At 38.2% G+C, this 22058-nt stretch overlaps 1 protein-coding gene across 1 annotated transcript in view; it reads left to right on the top strand.

The window, feature by feature from the left end:
• The first annotated feature begins 1172 nt into the window (after window positions 1–1172).
• Window positions 1173–22058, top strand: part of Ccdc146 (coiled-coil domain containing 146) — a 110145-nt gene continuing 89259 nt past the window's right edge. Inside the window, exons 1-2 of the mRNA XM_013035279.1 lie at window positions 1173–1342; window positions 11163–11338. Of these exons, the coding sequence (XP_012890733.1) occupies window positions 11174–11338 (165 nt within the window). The 5' untranslated portion in view covers window positions 1173–1342; window positions 11163–11173. The remainder of the gene's footprint in view (window positions 1343–11162; window positions 11339–22058) is intronic.

The following is a 22058-nucleotide window of genomic DNA, read 5'->3' as shown; positions in this document are numbered from 1 at the left end:
ATATATAATTTGATAATAGTGATTATCTTTAAGCAGTGAGATTATTTTTTATGTGTCACAACAGTGAATATGATTCACATTTATAATAATAAAAATATAAAGCATTTCCTATCATAAATATTGCCCACTAAGACTGAACTAAAATGTCACAACTTTCTTATCATGTAAATGTAAATATGGAATGGAAAGAGGATTTCTTGCTATCTAAATGTCATTCTCTCAATGAATATTTTATGACTTATGTTCAGTAAATGGACAGCAGGGGGCAAGAAAGAGTCTTCAGAAGAAAATTTGACCCAAACAAAACTGGGCTTTTAAATGAATTTTTAAAATTGGGTTACCAAGTTCTTCATTTCCAACACTTTCATTTAATTGTTTAAAAGATTTCTATATACTTATTTATTGAATTTATCTTTCATATTCTGTATTGTCTTCTTTATTTCATTTGGCTGCTTATTTGTATCATCTTTGAGCACTGCTGTTTATTTGTATCTTCTATTTCATCTCTTTTATTTCAATAATCATCCTTGTCATTGCTTTTTATTATTATTATTTTTGAAATTTGTCCCTCTTAACTATCCTTTGAACCCTTTACTATAGAGTTGTTGACTTTTGAAAAAGACCTGTTACCTCATGTTTTATGAATTTTGTTTTTATATTATAGCTTACCTACCTGAGTCCAAGGTTGTTTTTTTTGTTGTTGTTGTTTTTTGTTGGTCGCGGGGCTTGAACCCTGGGCCTGGGCGCTGTCCCTCAGCTCTTCAGCTCAAGGCAAGCGCTCTACACTTGAGCTACAGTGCCACTTCCGGTTTTCTGGTGGTTTATTGGAGATAGGAGTCTCATGGTCTCTCCTGCCCGGGCTGGCTTTGAACAATGATCCTCAGATCTCAGCCTTCTGAGTAGCTAGGATTACAGGCGTGAGCCACCAGCGCCTGGCGAGTCCAAGGTTTTAATTGGAGATCTTTACTTCCTGTGTCCTTTTAGTTGAGGATTTCTCAGAGATTACTTAAGACTGGGGAGTAGCTAGGTTGTGATTTTTTTGTTACTACTGTGGGCAAGGGTTGCTCAATAATCAAATATTCTATTTCAATGCTCAAGACACTGGGTGTAGTCTTCCTTTCCATTTAGGATGAACAAAGCTTGACTATTCAGTCTGTCACAGTTGACAAACCACAACCGTGAAATCACCCGCCATCTCTAATGAAAAACTATCACCACTAGTGCTCCAGTATCTTTAGATAAATATAGAAGACCAGTCTTCATGATAGTCTGTGGGTTGGAAGTCACTGTGCTGCACTTCCCATTGTACTATTGAGCTACTGACAGCCACAAACTCCCAGAGGTAGGTGTGCTTGGTCATAACCCCCAGCCCAACTGGGTGTTTGTATTTAGGTTTTTCCCCTGCATTGTGGTCCATGCAGCAGATATGTGATATCAGGATCTCTGGAGTCACACTTTGCTTGGGCATGGAAAATGATTTAGAAAAGAAATCATAAAAATAAACTCCATCTGTAAAGCAGATGGCTCTGCAGGTGATATCTACCAGATATATATTAAGGGAAAAAATCTGCATAAACTCCCCAGAATTCTGTATAACCTCTCCAAAATTAGAAGACAATGCTTCCAAATTCATTTTATGAGGCCAGTGTTTTCATGATAACAAAGCCAAGCAAATTTATTGCCAGAAAAGAAAAGTACAGTATAATATTCCACATGAATATAGAAAATCTCAAATCATTAATATGTGAAAAGGATCATGATCAAGTGATGCTTATATCTAAAATGAATGATTAAGGATAGCTAGACGTTTACCCACCGATAAGTACCTGACAAACATGACTTAAAGGAAGATAGATTTATTTTGACTCAAGGCTTCAGACATCTGTGCACAGCCATTTGGGCTCTGTTGCTTCTGGGCCTCTGCATAGCGATAGAGCATCATGGCAGGGAGTAGGTGGAGGAACAAGATGACCTACTTCACCACAGACAGGAGGCAGAAGGAAACAAGAAGGGAGCTGTAATGTAATGTAACAAGCTGTGATGGGTTCTACTTGTCATCTCTGCCTGCAGATCCTGAGGCAGGAGGACTGAAAGTTCAGTGTAGATTGAACAGCAAAACTATGTTTCAAAAAAGACAGAGAGAGAGGGAAGGAGGGAGAGAGATAGAAGAAAAGAGAATCGAGAAAGAGTTAGGACAGGCTACACCCTTTAAGTAAGCCTCAGTGTCTTCCTTCCTCCAACCTAGTTCCACTTTGTAGTAACCAGTTCAGTGTAAACTCACCAAGCCTTCAACAAATGAGCATTTGGGGAGACACTTCATATCCTAACAACAATGATTAGTTTAAAAGAATAATGGCTATGCTTATAATCCAAGCTGTTTAAGAGGTAGAGATTAGGAGGATAGAGATTCAAGGCTAGTTGAGACACACTAAGATCTGTGAAAACTCTTTCTCTTTCTCTCTCTCTTTCTCTCTCTCATCACTTCTACTTAACATTCTCCTGTAGGTTCCCTACAATGAAGTTATGGAATAAAAGGATATGGAAGGATTTCCGGAAGTGGCGCTGTGGCTCAAGCAGTAGAGTGCTCGCCTTGAGCTGAAGAGCTGAGGGACAGCACCCAAGCCCAGAGTTCAAGCCCCACAACCGACAAAAATTGGAGGGGAAAGGACTTCTGGTTTGGTTTCTTCATGTTAGGAACTTGGAAGTTGTTGCTCCAATCCTAACCAGTGAAAACCTGAACAGACTGAGAAATTAGTGATTTCATATGCATATGAATTTATATGTGTTTGTGTATAAGTGGAATGGTGATACATGAAGAGATGAACAAGAAGATGAATTAGAGCTTTTTTGTTTGCCAGTTCTGGGGCTTGAACTCTGGGCCTTGCGCTGTCCCTGAGCTTCTTATGATTAAGTCTAACACTCTACCACTTTAGCCACAGTACCACTTTTTCTGAGTAGTTTATTGGAGGTAAGAGTCTCACAGATTTGCCTGCCTGGGATGGTTTCAAACCAGCCTTAGATCTCAGCCTTCTGAGTAACTAGGATTACAGTGGCATGAGCCACTGGTGCCTGGCTGAATTAGGGTTTTTAAAATTCTTTGATGCCAATCCTGGAGTTTGGACTCAAGGCCAGAGCACTGTCCTAGAGCTTCTTTTGATGAAGGCTAGCACTCTATCACTTGAACCACTCCAGCTTTTTTTGAATAATTTATTGGAGATAAGAGTCTCACAGATGGGCTGGGAAGGTGGCTCAGTGGTAGAGTGCTTTCTTTGCATTCATGAGGCCCTGGGTTCGATTCCTCAGCACCACATAAGCAAAAGAAAAAAGCCAGAAGTGGTGCTGTGGCTCAAGTGGTAGAGTGCTAGCCTTGAGCTGAAGAGCTGAGGGACAGCGCCCAGGCCTAGAGTTCAGGCCCCCCGACCGGACCCCCCCCCCAAAAAAAAGAGTCTCACAGATTTTCCTTCCTGGACTGGTTTTGAGCCTCTATCCTCAGATCGCAGCCTCCTACTGAGTAGCCAGGATTATAGGCATGAACCATCAGTGCTGGGCTTTGTTGTTGTTGTTGTGTTTTGTTTTGTTCAGCAAGGAGGATGTAAAATTTAAGATCTGGAATTTCATAGCAAACCTGAGGGGTAGCCAGCAGTGTGCAGATTCCAGATTACACTCAGACATACAGAAAGTCTGCTTCACAGATCTGCTGGAAAACTGTCAGATTGAGATCTATTCAGGTATCCCTAACCTCCTACAGGATCTGAGACTTAACATCTACTCACTGCTAAATGATTTGGAAAGAATTAAGGGAATTCATAAGGCCTTTTAGGCACTCTGAATTTCTAAAGCCTGACAAGACTTGTCAAATGACCGCAGATGGTTACAGATAGACAGCTAGTGTTTCTTGCCATGCTGTGTACATGTGCAGGCTTTCCTTTGGTTTGTAACTATAGCAACAAATTCTATAGACCATTGTTTTCTCCTGCTCAGTCTTACCACGTAGTGGCCTGCCTCCCTACTCACTGTTCATCACTAATTGATTTACATTGCCTTGGCCTGCTCTTTGTTAAAGGAGTTCTGGCCTGATACCGTGGAAATGATGCTGTTTGCTGTTACTGGAAGCAAAGAGGAGAGGGCTTTGCTAACACCATGGAGTATTACTGTGCTATCATGTAAAACCTTTGCTGACTTTCAACCTCTACAAAAAGGGGTAATTATTGTGGTATATGGTTGTTGTTAGGATGAAGTGAACTATTACGAGGGAAATCTTTGTTTAAATTATAAAAAGCTAAAGAAATACTATTTTACTGGTTCCATGGTAACCGCTGGCTGAGGTGGCTTCGTGATGACAGGGTGACCAAGTGGGTATGCTGCAGACAAAATCATGTCTGTTTGTATGGCATTTCTTCCCCATGTGTATTTCTCCACCTCCACCCCCTATGTTCTACTCACTCAGAAATGCTACTATAGAGCTGATTTGGGGACTGGCGAATGGGGAAATACACAAACAACTTTGAAGAAAAGGTGGGCAACTCTTCTTGGATCTGTGTGGGGGGGATTGTGAGAGTGGGAAAAAAGGAGACAAGACAATAGTGTAAGGGGGAGAGAGAAACCTAAGGCTCTCGGCATCCTTCCGTCGTGGAGAGGGCCTCCTTCTGTAATGTAGCCTGGCGTTCTCTGTGGCCACCGTCAAGGAATGGATTCTCATTGGTTGTGCATGCACATGACTTAAGACTTAACCAACATGGAAAATTTTACTTTGACTACTATATATACACTCAAAACTCCCTGTCAAAGTTTTTCATTCTTGTGTGTATGTGTGTGTGTATGTGTGTAATTAGAGATAGCCCAAATCACATTGTTTCCTGAACACTTCAATTTTGAGTAAGATTTGTCTGGGCCTACTTAGTCAAAGCATTTTCTTGTATGTATGAGGTCATGAGAATGGATGTTTTTGCACAATTCTCTTTTTGAGATGGATATATATGTATATATGTATATATTAACAGAAAACAGTTGTGATTTGGTTTGTTGAGTCATTGAATAACCAACAGTTTTATCTGTTATGTTTAGTATTCCCAAATTGGTAGCATCTGATATTACTGTTGTTCATTAAAGGAATCTTAGGGTGCCACATTTCAGATTGGCTGCCCAGTATTCTGATCTTTTACGAACCAGAATCCTTCAAAGGAAGGACCTCTGTTATCTTCAAATCAAACATACTTAAGATCACAGAGATATACTGACAGGATTAACAGGCATGTCATAAAACTTTATACACAATGTTTCCAATCTTATTTTTTTTATTTTTATTGTAAAGGTGTATACAGAGGGGTTACAGTTGCATGATTCAGGTAATGAGTACATTTCCTTTTGAACAGTGTCACCCCTTCCCTCATTCTCTCCCAGTTTTTCCCCTTATAATCTTGTTTTGATATAAATATAACATATATATATATATATAAAATGAAACTGAAGCAAAAATAATTAAATGAGGCATCCCAGAGTTCTCCCTCTCTCCAAGAGCTACAAGGTAGTATGAACAGTCTGCTATTAAGCTTGTACAGTATTGGACTCCTGGGAAAAGAGGATGTAATAGTATGTTCAGGGAAGTTAGGAGAGCTTAGTTGCAAAGAAGAATGATGGGGTGGTATGTGTGCCCAGAAGCTTGATTTTTTTTTTATATCATAGACTGTTATTCCTATAACAAGCAAAAGATAGTGACCAGTAATATTGAAAGACAGCATGGTTTCTTATAATGTCTTTCTTGGAACACTGCCATCCTGACCATCAGAAAATCACATTGTTTGTATCCTTGCCTCATTTTCCAGAGCAAGTGTTACTTATTGTGTGTGTGTGTGTGTGTGTGTGTGTGTGTGTGCGTGAGCACACGCGTGCTTGATTCCTGCAACTCTCAAGCAAATTTTTCTTAATAGTACAAAATCGAAACAAAACAATAAGTATCTCTGTTTAGCTTTAAAGAAAAGGAAGTGGTGTCTGCCTTATAAAATAAAACACATCCTGAAATGTGCATTGCTTAATTGTTTTTTATGAAGCTTTCTATTTGGGCTTTTCTAGTGAGGTTTGAAAAACAGAGGTGCTCTTTTAGGATAGGACTGAAGCCTTTTATTTGTGTGTCAGAAAAAGCCCTGTGTGCCAGGCATCGGTGGCTCATGCCTGTAATCCTACTACTCAGAAAGCAGAGATCTGAGGATTGCAATTCAAAGCCAGCCCAGGCTGGAAACTACATGAGACTCCTATCTCCAATAAGCCACTCAGAAAACAGGAAGTGGTGCTGTGGCTCAACTGGTAGAGTGCTCGCCTTGAGCTGAAGAGCTGAGGGACAGCACCCAGGCCCAGAATTGAAGCCCCATGACCAACAAAAAAGAAAAAGAAGAAAAAAAAAACTCTGTCTGTCAAAAGCTCATGTGCCAAAGCTCTTTGTGTGTCCTCTACTTTCTAGAAGGCCTGATTGTGTTCTTTTCACCCTCTCACAGCAGAACTTTGGCTCAGTTACTCATCTTCCAGACACATCCTTCACATTTTGCTTCCTACCATGATTTATGATGTCTGTGATGCCCCCTGGAGTTGTGCAGTGCATGGCCACCCTCCTTCTGTAGTCCACACTTTAATGGCACCTATTTATTTCATGTATAGCTTTTGAAAACCTATGTCTGTGATTCCTTGATTAACTTCTGTTTGCCACCTCTGTTTGAGCCCCTTGAAGTCCAGAATCCATACCTGGCTGTGCTTCTATGTATTCTCCTACCCATTGCACTGTGACTGGCTCCTAGCCTCCGAATTCACATACTTTCTAAACGACTCTTCCCTCTGTCACCAGTATCAGCACAGCATGGATAATTTTTCTTCAAAAAAAATGAAATGGCCCCCAATACCTACAGGTAAAAGGTTTTTTATTTTAATTTTATTGTTAAGGTGAGGTTACAGTTCCATAAGTAAGGTAGTGAGTACATTCTTGTCAAACTTGTTACCCCCTTCCTCATTTTTCTCCCCCTTCCTCTCTCCCCATCCCTCCCAAGTTGTACAGTTTGTTTCCAACTTGGTGTCTTGTGAGTATTGCTGTTGCATTGGTTCACCCTTTGTCCTTTGTCTCACCATTTCTTACCTCCCTCCCCCCATTCCCTTCCCTAATTCAGACAAACCTATAGCTATACATGGCTTTCAAAACCTTACCCGGCTGAGTATGGTAGAATATGACTTTAAACTACTTTGGAGGCAGAGATTGAGATCATGGTTCAAAACTAGCCAAAGGCAAAAGTTAGTGAGAATCCTACACACACACACACACACACACACACACACACACACACACACATTGCTGGATGGGATGGCATACACCTGTAATACCAACTATACAGAAAGTGTAAGGAGGAGGACTGTGATCCAAACTGGCATGGGTACAAACAGAAAACTATCTCAAGACACAGAGAGGGTTAGAGGTGTGACTCCATGATAGAAATGCTGCCTAGCGAGCCCAAGTACCTGAGTTCAAGCCCCAGTCGCACCAGAACAAACACAAACTGCCTTATTTGCCTTTCAGAGGCAGTGTTTTCCAGTGGTCTTATTTTTCTTGTATAAAGAAAAGGTCACAGCTATTATGACCCTTCCTTGCTTTGCTCCCTTTGAAGATTTTAAGTTATTTGCATCCTTGAAAATTCTTGGTCTTTATAAAAAGGATTTGAAATGATTTGCTTAATTGATTTAGGTATTTTGGCTCTAGGAGTCTCTAGAGTTACCACGCCTGACAGCTCTGTAGCTCTTCCCACACGAAGAATTTAAGGTATTTTATAAACATTCTCTTGTTTATTTCACGGTAGCCCAACAATACACTTTATTTCACTGGTTTATTTGTAGCTGTCAATTAACCATACTACCTGTCATATAATAATTTTAAGTACAGGATTTGGAATCCTGCTTTAACTATCCTGAAATGTTGGTCGTTTTGCCCATTAAGTTTTGCTATCTCATAAATCTTTTCCTTCCAATTATTTAATAAGATTAATCAGGTTTTAACATGTATGAGACTTTCGTGTTTTCCTCTATTATCTTTTGTGTTTCCTCTATTGTGTTTTCCAACTTCCCCCTGTCCCTCCCTCCCTCCCTCCCTCCCTCCCTTCTTTCCTTCCTTCCTTTCTTTCTTTCTTCCTTCCTTCCTTCCCTTCCTTCTTTCTTTCCTTCCTTCCCTCCTTCCTTCCTTCCTTCCATTGTCTGAACTCAGGTTCTTGTGCCTGCTAGGCAGGAGCTATTCCACTTGAGTCATGCCTCCATCCCATTTTGCTTTTATATTACTTTTCAGATAGACTTTCACTTTTTGCCCCACTTGGATAGGGAAGGACTATATTCAAAGGTACATTGCTTTGAGAAAATTGTCTCAAACTTAACCTGAGTTTTCAAAATTAATGCTATCTTGGATATAAAGTATTAAGGATATATATTTTTTCAAACTATATTTCACAACATTTTTATGATAGCAAAATGCTGGAAACATTCTATCAGTTTATAAATTGTTTGAATAATATATATATACACATAAAGGAATATTATTTAGCTATGAAAAGGAAGGAGATCTGTCTGTCTCTGCATAATACTATGAAATTCTTTAGTATATATTAAGTTTGATTTTCTAGGTTTTGATTCAACACTATCTGGACAATGGATATGAGAAGGATTGAAGATAAAATAAAATTGTACATGAATTGATATTTATTGAAAGTAGTTGATAGGTATACTTATATTATTCATTTAATCTTATGTATATATATATATATATATTTAAAATTGTTCTTTATTTAATGGGTGCTGGTGTTCATACCTATAATTATACTTAGCTACTGGGGAGGTTGAGATCTGGAGAGTCAAGATTCAAAGTCAGTCCAATCATATAGTACCTGCTAAGAACAAAAATTACTGGCATGCCTGTAGAATGTTTTAGTTTGAAAACTCTTTAGTAAATTATCACATAGTAAATACAAGTAGAGACTGCAACAAAGTATATAAAAAAGTTACTTGCATGCTTCATTGTATAATACTTCCAGCTCTAAAAACTACAACATTACAAATGAAGTATCCACTGTGTTTCAGGATAGAAATTAAATGGAAGGATCACTGGATTTGAGAGTAAAGAATATTTTTCATATGAAGCTTTGAGGGAACCAAGAATTAACAAGGAAGAACATTTAATTGTATTTTCTCTTTATAATAGAATTCAGCAACAGAACACATAAGCAAGTGTTTTGAAGCAGATTGGCCACAAGTGACAATCAAGGAACATTTAGATTCCCTTATAACCTCCCTAAGTTACATAGATGTCGCAGGAAATGTCAAAATGTAGCTCCATAGGTTACACAGATGTCACAGGAAATGTCAAAGTGAATGTTCAATGGATTTACATTTAAAATTAAGCTCAGAAGCTCACAACTGTTTAGAAAGTGTAGATAGGAGGATCGCAGTCCTCCGAGGGCAGCCCTGGGGAAAAGGCAAGAGCCTACCTGAAAAATAAAGAGCAAAAACGACCAAGGGTGCAGCTCTCGTGGTGGAACACCTGCCTAGCCAGCACAAGGCCTGAGTAGAATCTCAGTGCCATCAGAATTTTTTTAAAAAAGAAAAAAAAGCTCCTAAATGAAATTGACTTTGTAAAGTGAAACATTTTAGAAAAATTATTCTCCAAAACTCAAGAGCTCTAGCTTTTATGTATTGTAAGTGACTTGTCAGAAATCTATCTAAATATTGTCGATGTCCTATGACTACTCTTAATCACATGCCTGATGCATCTGCAGAAAATATTCATCTTAATTTTTTTTAAAAGCCTGCCAAATACTATTTGGAATCTTGTATTTTTCTTAAAGCAACTCACATTACTTTGAATTGTCTCAGTTGAAAACAAAATTGCAAAAAGTATAAATTTAAGTGGATTTGCAGGAAATTTAGCCAAAATATTTTTATGATCTATCAAGATATTTTTATTATTGGTTTATTGCATAACATATGACATCAACATATTCTCTTGCAATTTACAAGTTTGTGTTATTCATGTGTTGCTAGTACCCTTATTTACACTTCCTAAGCAGATAAAATAGTTTATATTTTGTTACATTTTATAGTACATTTCTCCTGTTATTTTAAATAAGGAACCACACATTTCTCTATGAGGGTCCGCCAGTGATGTAGCTGCCCTGCCAATATGATTTGAGGCAGAAAAATTTATAAAGCTGGTGATCACATTTGTCCACACTAATAGCAGAAGAACTTCAGTTTTACTCCCCTGGGAGCTCAGTTTTGGACAACCTAGTAAGTTGAGTGAATGATTGTTACTTTACTGGTTCAACATTAGCCCTTTGTTTTTTTTTTTTTCTCTCTCTTTGTTGTTGTTTTCTAGGTTTCGATCCAGAAACTCATTTTGGACCTCATCCTGTCCTAGAGTTCATGAGCCTCCTACCACAGCTTCCTAAATGCTAGTATTGCAGGAATAGGTCACCATGTCAGGCTTCACTCACATTTTATTGCTGAAAATTTAAATAAATTACTTGCAATTGCAATATTCTCTGGAACTTTAGAATAGGAAAAATATTCTGGGGACCAGTGACTCACAATGATAATTCTAGCTATTCAGGAGACTGAGATCTGAGGACCATAGTTCAAAATCAGCCTGAGCAGGAAAGTCCATGAGACTCTTATCTCTAATAAACCAGCAAAAAGCCAGAAGTGGAGCTGTGGCTCAAGTGGTAGAGGGCTAGCCTTGAGCAAAAAACCCCAGGGACAGCACTCAGGCCCAGAGTCCAAGCTTAGGGCACAGGGGGCAGAAATGGGGGGTGGGGGATGCGGGAATGTTCTGTTGGCCAGAAAAAAATAAACAAAAGCACTCATTCTATTGTGTGTATTATTTGCTAGAGAGGAGGGAAGAAGTCAGAGGGGAAGGGGAGGGGGAGTGGCTGACAGGCTCTTGGGAAGGAGGATATGTTGGGGTGAGGGAGGCAGGCTCAGCAACTGGGTAGTCTGTTATAAGAGGAGATTATAGCTATTTTTCCTGACTTAGAGTTTCCCAGAGCAGCTTACTCCTGTTGATTCTTTGCTATTTTTAATATTTTCCATTAATTTTTACTTATAAATGAAGATACTGCTAAATAGCTGACTGTGCAGTAATTTCTCTTTAGAATTGTGAAAAATGGAAGATGATACAACAGACACAGAAAATGAAGAGGAAGAGAATGAAGAGGAATATGGAAAGGACCCAAATGAGCTGCCTTATGGTATCATGCCCACCACAAACTTTCGTGATGAGCGCAAGGTTGATTTAGCTGAAACTCCAGCTTTCATTTTTCTGAATGAGGTATTTTTTTTGCTTTTAATTTTATTACTGTAGTAAAACATGGTTAAAATTTTGGATTATCTGGTTAAAAGTTTAGGCTAAGGAGCTAGAGGTGTGGCTCAAGTGGTAGAGCACCTGCTTAACAAGTGCAGAGCCTGAGTTCAAACCCCCATCAAGCCCTACAAAAAAAATCATATGAAGACAGTATAATTACCAAACTTCTCTGTTATATTTAACACAAAACAAAGGCAAGTTTTTCTTCTAAGCACTTAGTGTATAATTCTGAAAAGGATTTCCTTGATTTTGTATATACTGCATTTGTTTCCATAAAATCAAGATTAAACATCTTCATCTAATGAAAGAATATGCATTTATATAATCAATTGCAGTTTCTGCTGTGAAATACTGAAAGCTACTGCTTTCTATCCATGAAGAAGCAAAGGGGAGAATATGATAAATATTCTTGATTTTTAAACCGCAAGTGAAATATCCATATATGGGGAGAGTGAGTTTTTAAAAGTAAGTAAAAAACTAACTACCTAAGCAATTGTTAATTTCTCATGCTTCAGAGCTATCCTTTAGGAAATGGTTTAGCAGTCTTCTGCATTCCAGATCATTAAACTTAATGTACATAGTACTGAATAAAACGTCTTAGGAAATTTAATAAAAATTAAGCTAAAATATTCTTCAAGCAATAACAGAAAGAATGAAATCAAAAAGTAATTTTTAAAATAATAGTGTTTTAGGGGTGTTGGGGAATCTAACCTGCAAACTTGCTTCCTTTTTATATATAGTTTTTACTTTTTCTTTTAATTTGATATAAATCAGACATACAGGAAAGTTGCAAGAACAGAAAATAATCCCATGGCCCTTCACCCAAATTCCCCAGATGCTACCACCCCACCATATTAGCTTAATCCTTTTCTTTGTCTTCTGGATCACCCCTTCCTCCTGCCCATTTATAACAGACACATCATCATCTTTCCTAGAAATAAGTCCATTCTTTTATGTACTCATAACGTGATTGTATCAGGAAATTAACATTACTATAATACCATTAACTAGTCTATAGGCCTTATTCAGATCTGGTTGGTTGTCTCAATAATATTCTCAGATTGCATACTTGCATATAGTAAATTGTCTCTTCCTATGAAAGACAAGTATAGGCCAGTTAATCTGTAGATTGGTGCATCAAGTACAATTGGCACATAGGATTAATTCATAAAATAAAATGGTTAGATCAAATTGGGTGTGTCTGATTTTTCTCATTATATGCATAATTTGAGTTTTGCAGTGAGAAAAATTATGCAAGTTTGAATATTGTTGTAGTCTTCTCAAGGATCTCAAAGTAAAGCAAATGATATTGGCATCCCTTTACTAGGATAACCTTGATCACTTGGTTAAGGTGGTGATTTCTAGGTTTCTCCTCTCCTCCTCCTCCTCCTCTTCCTCCTCCTCCTCTTCCTCCTCCTCCTCTATTATTTGTTAATTCATTCTCCTAGATTTGACCAGTGTACGTGACTTATTATGCACTTGTCTTTTTGTTGCCCTGACTGATTCTTCTATACTTCTTCATTTCTGGTATAAGAATGTTGTGTTCCAGGCTCATTTTCATTTTCTCCCTGCTGGTGGTCTGGAATCAACCATTTTCTGGTAGGATCGTAGTATCTTATGATGAATGGTATTTGGAAACTAAGATGTCAGTGCTGGATGTGATCATTGCTACTGCCATGATGTTGCTCAAGGCTGTCTCAGTGGACAGAGTTAATAACAGATGTGTGAATATTTGTATCTACAGTAATATATATGTACTTCTACATCAGTTTAATTAATTAGTTTGTTTGTTTGTTTGTTTATTTATTTATTTTGGGCCAGTCGTGGGCCTGAATTCTGGATCTGGGCACTGTCCCTCAGCTCTTCAGCTCAAGGCTAGCACCCTGCCACTTGGGCCACAGTGGCACTTCCAAATTTTTCTGCTTATATGGTGCTGAGGAATTGAACTCAGGGCCTCATGCACATGAGGCAGGTACTCTCCCACTGAGCCACCTTCCCAGCTCCAACTTCTACGTCAGTTTAAAGTCATGAAGCCATACCTGATCAGGGATACTTATGGGGATCTTAAAGTTTTTAACCACTTTTATATGAAGTTGTCCTCCCTCTGTTTTCTGAAGAGAAGCTCTTATCAGTAAGATAACAGAGTTCAAAGGGCAACTTGAAGAAGCCAGTCAGGAATCCACTGCCAAAGGTCCAGATGGTTGACATCACATCAGAAAAAAACCAGAATCACTTACTGTATTAATGTTAATTGTGCAATTGCCCTGTTCTCCTGAATTGCAAAGTGTGGATAGATGGCATGTTGTCATCCAGTGTATTCAGTACAGCATTCATAGCTCTCTGCAGTTTGAACCCAAACCATATTTTACAATTTTACAATCAACATTTGTTCTGTTTCTGTTACTTCATATGCCTAAAGAAACTGGTATATATTGAAATACATAATGTAAAATTATGATTATTCACAAATCTGCTTAGTCACATTACTATATGTTAGTTTGCCTTTTCTTAAACTTCATAAAATAGATTGTTTTTGGTCTGGCTTCTTTCACTTATCATTATATTTGTGAGATTCATTAATATTATTGTGTGAGACAGTAGTTTCTTTTTTTCTTATTGCTGCATAGTATCCTACTATTATTGTACATGCTTTGTTCTTATAAGTTCATTTATCATAGGTATGGACCTTCGACCAAGACTATGGTCTTGGTTTATATTCAGCCTTAATAGATTCCCTTAAATTGTTCCTCCCAGGAAACTGTACCAACTTACATTCATATAAAACTTGTGTTAGATTCTGAAACATATACAGGATTTATATAATTTACAAATGTCATTTAATTTTTCTAAGCTGGGATCTCTACTTCTGTACGTTCTTATGTAAGTGATATTATAAAGTAGCACTGATTCACCAGTGTGACCTCTGTTGCCTAGTGTCGGTGGGTCACATGTTGAACTTCACAAGGATTGGAGGTCTTAAAATCATTATTTTATTAATGCCATGGCCACAATCAAAGCATTTATTTTTTCCTAGCTTTTTGGCTCTTTGCTTTTCACCAAGAGCCAACTAGCTCCTCCCTTCTCTTCATTTTCTGTGAATAATTATTGTGCCATTAGTTAAGTCTTTGACCCAAAAATCAAGAGATAGAGACAAGGAAGCACTAGCACATTTGTGAGACATGAGAGAAGCATGGACATTGGAAAAAAAATCACCAGGGAAGTACATGTGAGCCAGGAGAAAAGGTAATATTTAGTAAAAGCATGTGGCTGAATAGGTATTAATTTCTTCTAAGATGAAGATATATTAGATCTGTTGATAAGATGCTCTTCATTAAACCAGGTTTATATATAAAACGTGAAATGTTGTGCTTCTTACAAAATGTGTAATAAGTAATCCTATTTATAATCATATTTGAAGTTTTAGTTGCATGTCAGATTTGATCAGAATTGAGATGTTAAGAATTTTGTAAAGATCAAAGTGGATAAATCATAATCCTTTTAATAGATATTTTACCACACCCTTTATATGCCAGCACTATGCTAGGAGATGTCTATTGTTGTTATTGTAAAAGCTACTGGAATTAAATTTATTCCCACCCCAACTTCTCTCCTCTCTTTGTGTGGTTCCTGGATGCTATCCCTCAGCTTGTCTCTGAGCTTCTTTTGTTCAAGGCTGGTACTCTACCACTTGAGTTACAGTTCTAGATTTTTTTTTTTGGGTGGTGGTGGTAGGGCTTGAACTCTGGGCCTGGGCACTGTCCCTCAGCTCTTCAGCTCAAGGCTAGCACTCTACCACTTGAGCCACAATGACACTTCAGGCTTTCTGAGTGGTTTATTGGAGATAAGAGTCTCACAAACTTTCCTGCCCTGGCTGGCTTTGAACTGGAATCCTCAGATCTCAGCCTCCTGAGTAGCTTGGACTATAGCTTTTTTAAATTAATTAATTTATTTTTACTGAAGAACCTCACAGACTTTCCTTCCCCTCAGCCTCCTGAAGAGCTAAGAACCACAATCCTCAGATCTTAGCCTCCTGAGGAGCTAAGATTATGGGTGTGAACCCCTGAGCCCTGCTCAAATCCTTTCTTTTGAGCACTTTCTGTTTGCTGGATATGACTCATAGACCTAAAGTATATAAAAGATTCTTATTTGTTAGAAGTTTTAGGAAATTTCTGGAACAAGAAGCTTGAACAAAGGGCAACATACAGTGTAGACCTAGAATGTGCAAATACTTTTATTAAAATTGAAAGGCAAGTCACTGTGGGATGATATAATTTGGAAAGGCATTTGGAAAAGGGTATCTCAGCCATGTCCAGGGGTTCCAATATATTTATGTTTTTCTATCTTTGAGCTTTGTCCACACCCATTCATGCACTTCCTTAGAATATCTTCAGTCTCCAAACTAGCTCAAAGTAAACATGCTCAGTACAAACTTCACTGTTCCCTTAAACCTAACTCTCCTCCTATATTCTGTCTTGTAAATATTCCTGACTTTGCCTCATCTCCATTTTCACCTCACTACTGTGATAAAATGTGAAGAAATTGAACTAAGGAAGTGGCAACAAGAAAAGGAATAAATACAATCAGGAGAGGCAGTAAATATAAAATTCTGAACTTAGGTGTATGAGTAGATGGGGGAAGAGGAAAAGAATCTAAATTATATTTGGAATTTTGATTTGGGACAGTAGCTAACTTATAATATTAGAATTAGTGATAGAATTCAGTCTAAGGGGAATGCTTAGTGTATTGATTGAAGTATGACGACAAAGTCCCTCCCTGGCTTCAATTGTTAACACAATGTGGTCTTACTATGTTTCAGATTACTTTCTGAAAAGACTGAAACTTGCCATTCATAGGTATGAATAGTACAGTCTGCCGCTATGTATTTATATATGTATTTATAACAAAATACTGCCTTTGTTTACCTGGTTCCATACTTTTGTCATTATTTCTTTTGTTGGATGGTCAGATATTCAAATGATAGTATTTTTTACACTTGATTCTCTTAAGACTGTTATTAAATTAACAAATATGTTACTTTACCTTCATTACTGAAAATATTGGTGATTTTCTACTAATGCTTTATTCATTTTCAATGTCAGACATTTTATAGAGTTACTGATATGTTTCTTGACATTTATGAAATTTAAAATATTTTTCAAGTAATTCTGTTTACTTATACCAAAATTAATCAAGCAATTCATTACAAAGATGTAATTTATTTTTTCCAATGATCTGCATGGAAGAAGAATTTTTGAGATATTGTTATTTCCATTCTACAAGTGCTGAAAGATTGAAACTGCCGTGGCTTATCTAAGTAAAAACAGGAAGGAAATCCAGTCTTCTGTCTTTTATATTAGCACACATTGCACTTGACATTGTTCAATTGACATTCACACTTCTAAACATAATTGTAATATTTTATAAACTGACTTTTAAAATAAGCATTATATCATGACAAAACTTAAAAGGAACCTTTATGTGTTATAGGTGGGAATGTAAACTACTTCAGCCACTATGGAAATCAGTATGGAGGTTGCTCAAAAATTAAATGTAGAATGTCCCCAGGATCCTGCTATACTCCTCCTGTACACGTATCTAATGATATGCAAGTCAGAATACAATAGAGATCACTGTGTGCCAATGTTTATTATAGTGCTAAGCTTTCTTTCTTTTTTTTTTTTGTCAATCATGGGTCTTGAACTCTGGGCCTGGGCGCTGTCCCTCAGCTCTTCAACTCAAGGCTGGCATTCTACCACTTGAGTCACAGTGCCACTTGTGGTTTTCTCATGGTTAATTGGAGATAAGAGTCTCACAGACTTTCCTGTCCAGGCTGGCTTTGAACCTTGATCATCAGATCTCAGCCTCCGGAGTAGCTAGGATTATAGGTTTGAACCACCAGCACCCAGCAAGCTCAAAGACTTTTTTTTACAAACCATACCCAATAATTAATCTGAGTGCTGGTAGCTCACGCTTGTAATATTAGTTACTCAAAAGACTAGCACCTAGAAAAGTCTAGACATTTCTATCTCTAGCCATCAAAAGACCGGACTGGTAGTATTGCTCAAATGGTAGAATATCAGCCATGAGTGAAAGTGCCAAGAGCATGAGACTTTGCTCAAACCCAGGTACTAGCATACCCAAAGAATACCGTGAGAGAAAAGATTCTAAACCGTTTTAGTACAGTTTAGTACTACTTACATTCATATTGTTGTACAACCATACTCCAGAACTTTTTCACATGCAAAATGAAAACTCTATGTTCATTAAATAAGTACCTGATTCCCTTTCCCCCAGCTCCTGGCCACCATCATTCTACTTTCTGTTTCTATGAATGTGATTGCTCCAGATCTCTCCTTTAAGCAGACTCCAACAATAAGCTTCTTGCAAATGTCTTATTTCACTTAGGATAATAATGCCATCCAGGTTAGTCCATGTTATAGCATTTGTCAAATATTCTTTTTCAGAATTCTATGTTTGTATCATATGTTGCTTGGCTGTATTGCACAATGCTGCTATGAACTTGAGTGTACAAATACCTCTGCAACATCCTGTTTTGCTGCTGCTGCTTCTTCTTCTTCTTCTTCTTCTTCTTCTTCTTCTTCTTCTTCTTCTTCTTCTTCTTCTTCTTCTTCTTCTTCTTCTTCTCTCCTCCTCCTCCTCCTCCTCCTTTCTCTCTCTTTCTCTTTCTTCTTCCCTCCCTCTCCTTCCTTCCTTTCTTCTTTCTTTCTTCCTTTCTTCCTTCTTTCTTTCTGTCTTTCTTTCTTCCTTGTTGCCAGAGTGTTTTCCTTTGGGTGAGTTGTAACAATTTACATTCCTAACATGAATAAATATCCATTTATTCACACTAACTGTGTTATCAAACATTTTGACTTGTTACTTGAATAGAAAAAATATAATTTTAATCATAGCCTTTACTTATATTTATCTTAAAATAAGTAGAATGAAAGCAACTTTTATATGTTTGACTATCTTAAAATATAGTATATTCTAAGAAAAATTGAGGTATTGGAAGCCAAACAGATTCAGAGGTAGCTTCCAGAAAACACTTTATTACTCACAGTTCCTGAAAAAAAGGTCACAGTCTGTTACAGAGTGGGAGAGGGAATGGCACACAGCCAAGTATTGGAGAAGATCAGGAGGTGGAGGGAAAAGGAGAGCCTGTAGACAAAGGCCTTTCCTGGGTTTCCTGAACTCAGAAATAGATGAAGTAGGTTAAGTGGCCAGTTGGAGTTATTTTTGTGGGACTCTTGGGCATAGGTCAGGTACTCAGTGTGCAGTACCTGACAAGAAGTGCACAAGGAGGATGGAGGAGGATCAGCTCATCTGTGTTTGGAAAATGTGAGCCTGGAGAAGCGCGGTTAGATATGCAATGAGGAAAGCCAGAAACTGAAGGCAGGGTGACTCAGACACATCATGGTATCAGGTTTTCCAGAACATGATATGTCTTGTGAATTTACATAGGGCACTTAATAAAGCATCACCTTTACAGAGGCTAGAAATGTGTTTAATATAAAAGACCTATTTGTGCTTCCTTTTAAATGATTTCTCTACATTCTCCTTTTCCACTTTTCTATTGAGTAGTTACAGATTCATAGGAACTACACACAGAACATTGGCCTTTGTGTACAATCTACACAGCTTTCATCTATTTGTTGGATTACTTTCAAGTATTCATCTATTTGTTGGCTTACTTTCAAGTTCCTAATGGGTGGGGTTTTTTCTTCCTATGTTGAAGATTATTTTTAATGTGTTTCAATTGATCAATCTTTTCTTTGTAGAGTCAGGAGTTTGTTCCATGCTTTCAGTGACCTTTGTTACTCTGAAGCTATAAATTTGTTTCCTGTGTTTTTTTCTAGTACCTGATGATTTGAGTCATGTTTTAACCTTTGTTCCTTCTGGCATACATTTCTTTATGAGTGTAATAGAAAGGAGACACCGGCAACAAGTCTAGAACCAAATGCCAAGTCTATGATCTCCTGAGGCGAAAGTCCTTTTCAGATTCCAAGCCCATGCATTCCACAGAGGCACACAGGAGCACCTACATGGCATGAGAAATATGAAAGGAGAGGACACAAAAGTCACTTGGCAGTCAGCTCAAACTTTGCTGACTGTAAAGGCTACACCCAAGCATGGACAGGCTCAATGATGGGCAGTAGGTTGGGGAGAAAGAAAAACCAAATCAGTGGGAAGTGTGGGAGTGAGTAAAAGTAGATCTTGGTTTAGAGCTGCATATACTAGCTACATAATCTTCAGCAATTAATTTAAGTTCTCTAAGCCTTGCTTTACATTGATAATATATTTCCAGCTCATGATTCTTCAGGGATACTTCACTCTATATCATGGCGGTTTTATCCCTGCACCTTTTTTTGGTCATTGTCAGTTTTTTTCTTACATAAAATACTATATAACAGATCTGGATGTGGTGGATGTAGAGGTGAAGGATGGTAGATGAAAGCTTCTGTTCTTTCCCAGCTGACAATACAGCCAGCCCCACCACCCTACACCTGAGACACCACAGGAAAAATCCCAGCTCTAATTACATGACCCCCGCTCTAGATCTAAATAAAACTGAGCCTTCTCACTTCCCACCTTGAGACCTATCTCAATACAGCCTGAAGGAAGCACAGATCCACCTACAGAAAGCCTTGGGATGCCAGGGACTCTGCACACCTTTAGAACATAGGCTGTTGTGTCTGTCCTTTGGGAAAGGTGGACGTGAGTTCCACCACACACCCAGCAACAAAACATTCTAGAGTTTCTCATCATGGCAGAAGTCTCTTTCTGCACACTGCTCCAGAGCCTGCCTTTCCAGCAGGTTGAGGGTTTTTTCTTTCTGTCTCCACCCATCTCTTCCTTGCTATCTTTGGCCATTCCATTATTTTGTAAAACAGTTTGAGTTCTCTCTCATTTATCTTTTCCACCCAACATCCCCTTGTCAGCTTACAAGTCCGCTCACAGAACTGCTGAATCTTTAGGTGGCAGAGGGGAGATTATAGATACTTAGATGTGACATTTCCCTTGCTTTATTATAATTGTCACTGCCTTGTCCTTGCAGTGAAATCCCTCTGCAATCTCATCTGCCATTTCTTTCCACACATTTACTGTTCACTGACAAATAGTCTTACTCTAGTCACATTACATGGTTATCGTTTCCCTACTAGCTCCTGATGTTCCACATCTCCTGCTCATCTGGTACCCAGGTAGGAGTCCTCTGCTCCTCCTTTCTGAGTTTCAGAATTCTACCCGTTTTTTAAGACCAGATGTAAAGCGTCTCAGTTCCTGACAAATCTTAATCACTTCTGCTTCAATAACCTCTCCAAAGCAAGCTGTACTTACTTCTGGTCACTTATTTTCTCTCCTGTTTTTTCTTCTTCTTTATTCTAAAGTAACTTTCCAAACTTCAAAGGCAAGACGCGATGATATTCTTCTTGATGTTCCTTGTAAATTCTTAGTTCACTGTTTTGTGTATAGTCATGCCAAGATCTTCAAAAGAATTGGTAAAGCGCTCCACTAAAATTAACACTACAGAGCTCCTTACTTTTGTTTGTCCTGTGGCTTGAACAGGCATGAGCATTGTCACTGCACTTTTTGTGCCCAAGGTTAGTGCTATACAACTTAAGCCACAGTTCTACTTCCTGCTGTTTTTCAGTAGTTAATTTGGAGATAAGACTCTGATGGGTTTTCCTGCACAGGCTGGCTTTGAACTGTGATATTCTCGTATCTCAAACTCCTGAGTTACATGAACTACTGGTGCCCTGCCACAATTACTATTTTAAAAAACAAGCTTAATTTCCACATCAAGGTAACCTAGGTTCTCAGCAATTTAAATGTTTTAAATTAGAACCATTTTAATTTTAATTTGTCACTTGAGCAATAATTATCTTTATTTATTTATTTGTTTGTTTGTTTGTTTTGGCCGGTCGTGGAGATTTAACTCAGGGCCTGGGCACTGTCCCTGAGGTTTTTGCTCAAGGCTAGCACTCACCCACTTGAGCCACAGCACCACTTCTGGCTTTTTCTCTTTATGTGGTACTGAGGAATCAAACCCAGGGCTTCATTCATGCTAGGTAGGCACTCTACCACTAAGACACATTCCCAGTCCTCAATTTTTTTTTTTGGAAAGAAAATAATCTCAATGCTAGCTGGGCACTGATGGCTCACACCTGTAATCCTGGCTACTCAGGAAGCCAAGATCTGAGGATCGTGGTTCAAAGCCAGTCCAGGCAGGAAAGTCCATGAGATTCTTATCTCCAATTAACCACTAGAAAACTGGAAGCGGCACAGTGGTTCAAAGTAGTAGAGTGCTAGCCTTAAGGAAGAAGGGCTCAGGGACAGTGCTCAGGCCCTCAGTTCAAATCCCACAACTGACAGAAGAAGGAAAAAAGAACTCAATCCTATTTTTTTCAGTAAAATTAAAGACAGAGTTCCAGGATCTAGAAAAGCAGAACTGTTACACATTAAGTCCATTTTCCTGACTTCTCCAACCTTGCTTTCTTTGGCAGTCCTGAAATTTGCAGAACCTTAAGGTCACTGGGGACACAGTTTGAAAACCTCTCCACTAGCAGTTCAACATGTAACATTCCAACCCTGTATTCATTGTGAAGATATCCATTTTTTTCTGTCCAACTTTTCCTAATGACCCAGGTTGCCAGGGTCTCTCTAGGTTTTTAATAGTTGGCTTCATCAA

The sequence above is a fragment of the Dipodomys ordii genome, unplaced genomic scaffold (genome assembly GCF_000151885.1).
Source record: "Dipodomys ordii isolate 6190 unplaced genomic scaffold, Dord_2.0 Scaffold207, whole genome shotgun sequence".
Classification (NCBI taxonomy): domain Eukaryota; kingdom Metazoa; phylum Chordata; class Mammalia; order Rodentia; family Heteromyidae; genus Dipodomys; species Dipodomys ordii.
This window is presented reverse-complemented; position numbering and strand designations above follow the sequence as displayed.